Source organism: Jaculus jaculus, chromosome 5, assembly GCF_020740685.1.
Source record: "Jaculus jaculus isolate mJacJac1 chromosome 5, mJacJac1.mat.Y.cur, whole genome shotgun sequence".
NCBI lineage: Eukaryota > Metazoa > Chordata > Mammalia > Rodentia > Dipodidae > Jaculus > Jaculus jaculus.
The window spans coordinates 36,915,729-36,923,887 of record NC_059106.1 but is presented as its reverse complement, the minus strand read 5'-3'; the positions used below and the strand labels follow the sequence as shown (position 1 = coordinate 36,923,887).

The 8,159-nt window shown below is 53.6% G+C and overlaps 1 protein-coding gene across 1 annotated transcript; it reads left to right on the top strand.

The window, feature by feature from the left end:
- The first annotated feature begins 2,234 nt into the window (after positions 1–2,234).
- C1qtnf12 (C1q and TNF related 12) lies at positions 2,235–6,634 on the top strand. The gene is made up of 8 exons (XM_004657767.2): positions 2,235–2,659; positions 4,508–4,624; positions 4,742–4,844; positions 4,934–5,085; positions 5,566–5,674; positions 5,885–5,975; positions 6,110–6,188; positions 6,422–6,634. The coding sequence occupies exons 1-8, from the start codon at positions 2,489–2,491 to the stop codon at positions 6,518–6,520; spliced, it is 921 nt and encodes a 306-aa protein (XP_004657824.1). The 5' UTR covers positions 2,235–2,488; the 3' UTR covers positions 6,521–6,634.
- The last annotated feature ends 1,525 nt before the right edge of the window (positions 6,635–8,159 follow it).

Sequence of the window (8,159 nt, the reverse complement as noted above, 5' to 3'; positions counted from 1 at the left end):
GTTTCTGTGTGTTGCCCTTCCCTGGGAAAGAGTTACTGATTAGGGGCAAGTTGACACTATCCCTCCCCTAAGGGTGGACCTTAGTGCAGGAGAAAAGCCTCTTCCTTCCCAAAGCTCCCAAAACTCAACCTTGGAGAGAAACATTTGCCATGCTCCAGCCTCCCCCTTCTGGTCCTCTGAGAAAGCTCCCAGGTTTTTTTTTTTTTTAATACTTTTTTCAAGGAGCAGGGGAAGAGAATAGGCATGCCTCAAGGCCTTTTGTTGCAAATGAACTCCAGATGCATGTGCCATTTTGTGCATCTTTCTTTACATGAGTACTGGGGAATTGAACCTTAGCTGCTGAGCCATGTCTCCAGCCCATCCCATCTTACCTACCTACCTTCTTTCCTTTTATTTTTTTTTTAATTTTTAAATTTTTATTAACATTTTCCATGATTATAAAAAAAATATCCCATGGTAATTCCCTTTTTTTTTTTTTTCTTTATGGACTCAGTGTAAGTCCAGGCTGTGTAGCTGAGGCAGGCCTGATTCTCCTGCCTCTACCTCCCATGTCCAGCTTACCTTTGGGAAATTCATTATAGAACTGTGTGGGACTCTTTGTGTCATAAGCTACTAATAGCTGGCAGGGCCTGAGGGACCAGTGCCAGCAACTGGGTCAGGGTCCCTGTGAACCCAAATGGACTATAGGAGGTATGGTCCTTTTCGTCATTCTCTAGGTAGTTTATAGGGGAGAGGATGTTGAAGCTTGAGAGCTAGTTGGTGACTTGTGGAAATTACCCCTACTTCCAAACTTGGTTGGGGCTGTTCCCTGTTGCAGTGTCTCCCTGTGACCAACGTTTAGCCTCCCATCTGCTTATATACTGCAGGACAGAGCGAGGGTCCCATTGCCAGTCTCATTCAGAAAGAGCAGGATGCAGGCAGCCTAGAAGAACAAGGTGTCACATCTGTGAGGAGGAATGTTAAGGGCCAAGGCACCCTGAGTCTCAATCATGGGTCACAGGAGCTGTCTTTCCTCACCTGTGCTGGTGCAGGCCATCTCTAGGGATCAACTTAGCTGGTGCTCTAGGGATGGGTATGTATATGGGGATGTAACTGATCCCTTCCCTCATCCAGGGCTAGCTTACCAGCTGACAAATCAGAAGGCATTTGAGTCCTCAACGGCTTAACAGTGTATCAAGGACACCCCAGATTTGGCATTTGCTGTCCCTTGAGGTGACACGGCCTGCTAGTCAGGAGGTTGAGAGGCAAACACTTCTCACACCCTCCCACCCCAGCCTTGACTGTTGGGGCAGCTCTGAGTGTTGGAGTGGCCTGGAGCTGGGGTGTTCTGCTTGGCTGCTTTCTCTGATGTGGAAGTGGAGGAGGTTCTAATGTCAACATCTGTGCTGCCCACCAGGACCCAAACCACCCGGGGCCAGAATGTGCTCTTCAAGTGGAGCCCTTGTCTGTGGGACAGCTGGCTATTGGGAATCCTAGCTCAGCCCCACAAGGGCTCCTACTTCATAGCTACTAAGCTTAAGTGGCCTATTGGCTTGGCCCCAACTGACCTGCTATCTGCAGCTTGAAGGAGGTTGGGAAGGATTCTCCCTGGGGACTTACAGCTATTTCACAAGTACTGAGCAAGAAAATCCCAGTGGTCAGAGGTCTCACTGCTGGCTTAGGCCTGTGCTACCCTCTCAGGGAACAAGCCTGAGGAACTTTGCTTCTCCGGAGGACAGGCAGTAAGAGCTCTGTGCCTCCTAAAGGGGAAAATACAGAGGGATGGGCCATGGCCCCCTGGTGTACCTTGGCTCTGAGGTTACATCTCAGTGGAGGAGGGTCATTGTGGTTAGGGAGGGGCCTTGGCCTGGTGACCATTGGATCTATCTTGCTTCCCTGGGGTCCTAAGTTGGGGGGCCAGGGCTGGGGCTGTATTTGGACCTGAATGAAGTATGTATGAGAAGGGGCTGGGAAATTTGTATATAGCTCCTGAGGGTGTGACTGACTTTGGTTCACTGTTCTGAGGGTACTTAAAAGGAGCCACAGGAGGTTGTTAACAGCACTCCAACTTGGCCAGATAGTAGGTCTTGATGAGAAGAGGCCAGGGACTGCTTGGCCATGGAGTTGTAGTTCCTGGACAGCCCAGCCCCTACTCTTCAGAAATGGGGGAGGTTGATCAGGGGGGTCCCGCCCCTGCTCCGCCTTCCCAGCCTTGGATGAGCCCAGTGTGAACCCTCCCATTGGAGTCTGCTAGCCCTGGGGAGAAGGGAGGGCTCATTTGGCGGCAGCGGAGGCGCTCAGGCAAGGCCCGCGCCCCACACAAGTCTGCTGGAGTTATCCCGCCTCGCGGTCCTGCTGTTCTTGGGCTCATCCTGCAGACATGCACTGGCGGCAGCCAGGCGCGCCCCTGGGCCTCGCCCCCGCGCAGGGGCTCTGAGTGCAGCCACCCCCATGAGAGTGCATGGTCGGGGCTCTTAGCGCTAAGCCAAGCCGCTGCCGGAACTGAGCCATGCGGAGCTGGGCCTGGGCCGCTGCTATGGCACTCCTTTGGCCACAGCTCACTCTGTTCGGGGGTGTGGTGGCCCGGCGGGAGCCCAAGAGGCCTCGGCTGTCAGGCCAGCATATGGAGTACCCCAGTGTCACCACAGCCAACAACGAGGGGCTGCCTGGCTCTCCCAAGGTAGGTGCGGGCTGGGGCGCACGTGGGCGTGCAGCATTAGCACAGCTCAGCTCTCCTCTGACTGGCAGGTCTACCCCCTGCAGTTCTTGCTCTCCCACTCCAGGATGCTCTGCCTAAGACCTGTTCTTGTCTTGGTGAGGTTTGCTGCAGCCACCGCAGGAGCTGTCCTCTAGGGAGCCCACCTCTGTAGGGACTTGTGGTCCTGGGGAGAAGACGGACGCCTAGTGGGGCTATAAATAATCATTTGAAGCTCTAGGTCTGTGTGTTTTAGGCAACCTGCTGACATTAGGTATAACTGCCAATACAGACGAGGGTAGGAAGGGGCTGCAGGCAGACTGCTAAATGGGTCACCATAGTGTCCCAATGCCATGGCTAGCTTGTCCCTGTGCTTCCCAGGAGTCCTGTGTAGACATGTCTGCCTGGGCTTCTGTAAGCAAGTACCCTGGCCTTGCAGTCCTCTGGAGACAAAATACCCTCCTGCTGTCATGCTCAGTCATGGGCTTAGCCTCTCTCGTAGTGAACATCTTAGAGCACTAGTCTCAGTTGGCCACCATTGGGCCTCCCCAGGACAAGAAAGGGAGCGCCTATTTCCATGACAGGACCTCTCAGCTCTGCACCTTTGATCTTGGCATCCTTCCTCTCTAGGGCATCTCTGTGGCAGCCACCTTTGTTGTCTCTCAGCCCCTGCCCCACCCCCAATCCCAAGCAGAGCTGAGGGAGAGTGAGCTATGGGCTGGTTCCTGAGCAAGCAAGAGTCATGAGCTCCATGGGGGTTTCTAGCAGGAGTAGGGTCCTGAGCAATCCCAATTAGATGCCAGAGGAAGGACGAGGTACCCACCGAGCTCACTGGTGGCAGGTTAGCTCTGCCCTGCTCGGGGATGTCCCCACAAAGAAAGGGTAGGGGCAGTCTTGGAACAGGTCAGCAGGGGAGAGGCCTCTGTGGACCCACTCTGTAAGTGTCCCTGTTCTTTCTGCCAGACCTGGCTGTGGCTGCTGCACTGTGTGGCCAGGGCTCCTGCTTCTTCCAGAGTATTGAGGGAAGGTGTTGGCAAGGGGGCCAAGCAGATATTGGGTATGTGAAGAATTGGAATGCATTCAGATGTCCTGTCCCTGGGTGGGGTCCAAGGTGGGATGACTGCCTCCACAGAACCCCAGGATCAGTACCTGTCTGGTGTACTGGGAAAGAACATCCTTATTCCCAGTTAGAAAGCTGGACCTGTCCCCAACACCACCCTGATCTTGGGACTGGACCTTGTGATGGACTAGGACCCCATGGCTCAGCCCTGTGGTGAGGACAGGAAGCTCCCTGAGCAGTCAGACTCCCAACTGGTCCAGTAGCTATTACACTCCTTTCCATCCCATGTTTCTCCTGCCAGCCTGGCATAAGGACCTCCTGCACACCCCAGTTGTCCCAGGGACACGTGGTTGGTCCCTACTAGGCGCACTCCCCAGCCATAGTCCTACCTGTAGCTCACTCACCTTATTCAAGGCCAAATCCCTTGCCAGACACATCAGGTTTGCAGAAAGCTCTCAAGTCCCTTGTGTGCCTGGGCATGCCCTTCGGAGCAGGGCCAGGGGGGTCATGGTCAATCAAGGTGCCTCAGTATCAGGTTCTGATGTTTCATAGAGGCCCCAGACATTGCTTTACCTGTGACCTCTCTATGGAAACATCCAAGTTCTGATCCCCAAGGATAATCCCTATGGGTCATAGCTTCAGGTGCCTCTGTGACATCTTCCTATGTACCTGACACCTCCCCATCCTCCACTGACCTGAAGTTTACATATGTCTGTGGAGCAGGGAAGGGGCCTGGTGGTCTGTAAACTAGCCCTGCTTCCCTGGCTTTTCAGCCACCAGAAGTCTCTAGGCCTGAGCTTTCAGATGCCCACACGACATGGCTGAACTTCATCCGACGGCCAGATGATGGGGCCTCCAGAAAACGGTGCCGTGGCCGGGACAAGAAGTTGGTAAGACCTTGGGCTGCTATGGGACCAGTCCTCCCAGGACCCTCTCAGGATCTGAGCCCAGGGCATGGGGTGGCTGAACCTCCCACTGGGATGCTCACTTTCTTCTGTTTCTCCTAGAGAGGGCTCTCAGGTCCTCCAGGACCCCCTGGGCCCCCTGGTCCTCCTGGTGTGGAAGTCACCTCTGCGGCCCTACTGCAGGAATTTCAGGAGATGCTGAAAGGTAAGGCTGCCCCCCCCCAACTCTTCCAGAGGCTCAAGAGGCCCATCCTGGGCTAGGAAGGGCCTGAATCCAAATGGTCCTCCCCACAGAGGCCATGGAACGTCGATTCTCAGTTCTACCAGACACACTGTTGCCCCAGGAACCTAGCCAGCGACTAGTGGTTGAGGCTTTCCACTGCCGGCTGAAGGGTCCTGTACTGGTAGACAAAAAGACACTGGTGGAGCTGCAGGGATTCCAGGCTGTGAGTGGGGACATGGGCTAGGACAGTCCTGATATGTTTGGGACTCATGCACCAAAGGGTTTAGTGGCTGGGGACAGGATGCAGGTGGGCAAGCTGAGCACACAGATATCACTGGACAGTTGCTGAGCATATGCCTGCATTGGGCCCTAGGGGAGCCAGTGCAGAGGGCGAGGGGCAGCCTCTTTCAACTGGAAAGCCAGAATGTGCCTCGATATTACCTCGTACCAAGATAAGGGTGGGGCCTGAAGTGGCCATTCCTATGGGGCTTTGGGGGCCCTGACCACCCACCTGGAGTCTGGAACCTGTGCTCTGAGGCCTACATGGGTGTGGATACATGGGTCTGTGCTGTCCTCACTGTGAGAATGAGGCCCGGGACAGACTTGCTTGGGGGTCAGGCTGTGGGTACCTCTTTCAGCTGGGGTGTGCATGGTGAGAGGGTCTAGATCATGCACTCAGCCACTCACCTTTCACTCCTCACAGCCCACTTCCCAGGGTGCCTTTCTGCGGGGATCTGGCCTAAGCCTGGCCTTGGGCCGATTCACAGCCCCAGTCTCTGCCATCTTCCAGTTCTCTACCAGCTTGCACGTGGGTGAGCCATCCTGTGTGTGTAATGGGGGTGATTGGGTGGGTTAACCCTCAAGGGTGAGTACCTCAGAGATGCTGCCCAATCCATTCAGGGACCTGGACTGAATAAGGATGTTATTGCTGTGGGGTTGCACAGCCACTCTCCCCATCCCTAACCATCTTGAGCCTGTCCTCAGCAGTGTCCTGAAACCCCTACCCACCACTGTTTCCACAGATCATAGTGAGCTGCAGGGCAGGGGCCGGCTGCGTACCCGGGACACTGTGCGTGTCCTTATCTGTATCGAGTCCCTGTGCCATAGCCACACGTGAGTGAGCCCTGCTACCTTCTTCAGGTCACAGCCCTTGGGATCTGTTCTTGGACTGGGGTTCTAGTTAAGCCCCTTGAGTGGTGTCCATGGGCCAGCAGCTTCCTCACCCGTGCTCTGTGGTGTTTGCTCAGGTCCTTGGAGACTGTCTCAGGTCTGGAGAGCAATAGCAGAGTCTTCACAGTGCAGGTTCAGGGGCTGCTGCAGCTTCAGGTGAGGACAGGCTCTGGCAACAGGTGGGTGAGCTTGGGGCCTAGGATTGCCTTGTACCTAGAGCAAATAGTCAGTCACTCCAAACCCCTGGACCCTCTTACCTGGGTGTGGACTGCCTGATGGGCTGTTCCTAGACTTGCATGGATGGTGGCTCATCTGTTGGGGTGCTGGATTTATCTGCTCTTCCTGTGGGTGGCAGGCTACTAGGGTGACTGACACTGTGATGCCTTCAGGCTGGACAGTATGCCTCAGTGTTCGTGGACAACAGTTCTGGTGCAGTCCTCACCATCCAGAGCAGCTCCAGCTTTTCCGGGCTCCTTCTGGGCACATGAGTGATCTGAAAGGGCACTGCGTGAGGAGCTACCAACTCACACTGGAGAGAAGCTGGAAGGACCATTCTCCAAGTTAACACTTGTCATAGCAATAAAGAGTTTCCTTCTCTATCACCCTTGGGTGCTGCCTGATCATTTTGTTGGTGGAGGTGGGAACTGGGTAACTGAAATACGGACTGGGGGGTATGTGCAGTGAGCAGAAGGGGGTTATTCATAGGTGATTACAAAGAACAGTGTGGTCACTGAGGGGCATGAGTGAATCCCCTTCACAAGGCCTCCAGTCAGGCTTCTAGCCAGTGAAGTAGGTGGGAAAAGCCAGCTGAGATTCCTGCCAACTTCTGCACCTGCTGGGGGCTCTCTTGACCCTGAGAATGAAGGTAAGTGTCCATGGAGGTCCCTGTTCAGCACTGCCTGTGGCCTTAGATCTCTCCTAGGGCCCGTCTGGCCTTGGGGCAGGGGTGGGGGAGGAGGCCGAGATACCTTAGTACTGATGTGGTCTAAAAGCTCTGATGAGGGCTGAATAGATGTTACAGTGTTTGCCTGTAAAGCCTAAGGACCCAGGCTCAATTCTCCAGTACCCATGTAAGCCAGATGTACAAGGTGGCACATGTGACTAGAGTTTGTTTGCAGAGGCTAGAGGCCCTGGCACACCTATTCTCTCTCATCTGCCTCTTTCTCTGTCTCTATCTCTCTTAAAATATTTTTTTAAAATGCATAAAAAGAGGGGGCTGGGGGGATTGCTTAGTGCTTAAGGCATTCCCCTACAAAGACAGAGAACCCTGGTTTGATTCCCCAGGACCAAAGTTAGCCAGATGCTCAAGGTGGTGCATGAGTCTGGAGTTCGTTTGTAGTGGCTAGAGGTCCTAGTGCATCCATTCTCTCTCTCTCTCTCAAGTAAATAAAAAATAATATTTTTAAAATGCTAAATAAAAGCTGGGCATGGTGGCACAAGCCTTTAATCCCAGAACTTGGTAGTCAGAGGTAGGAGAATAACCATGAATTCAAGGCCACCCTGAGATTATATAGTGAATTCCAGGTCAACCTGGATTATAGTGAAACCCTACCTTGAAAAACCAAAAGAACAAAAAAGAAAAAAAAATACTAAAAAAAAAAAAGATCAGATGAGGGGGCCTGTGGGGCAAACTCAGGTATGCTGAGATACAGTGAAGGTTGCCTAGGTTAAGGCAGAAGCACCCCTACTTGCCACCTTCTCCAGTGATCACCATATCCCCCAAATCTGGAAGCCCATTAGTGGGTTGGACCCAGCAGTCTCAAGGTAGGAGCTAATGACTTAAGACTGAATTTGGAGCCCCTTTACAAACACCCCATTTTCACTGTAACACACTCAGACTAAGAACATAAATTAGTCTCAGGGTGTCTCAGCCTGCTGAGCCGCTAAGATACCATGTCTAGTTGGGACCTGGGCCCTTAACAAGGTGGTGGTAGTGCTGGCCTGGGCCTCCTTGTTTCTCTGATTCTCCCCAAACACCCTGAGGGGCCCATGGCAGACCCTGGAAATCTCATTCCCAAAGCTGAGCAAGAGTGAGCCTCCCTTGTCCTAAAGGAAAAAACAAGGTACACCTGGAAGTTGAATGGTCTGCTTGCAGGCACCTGGGCAGGATGGGAGGTAAAGAGGCTG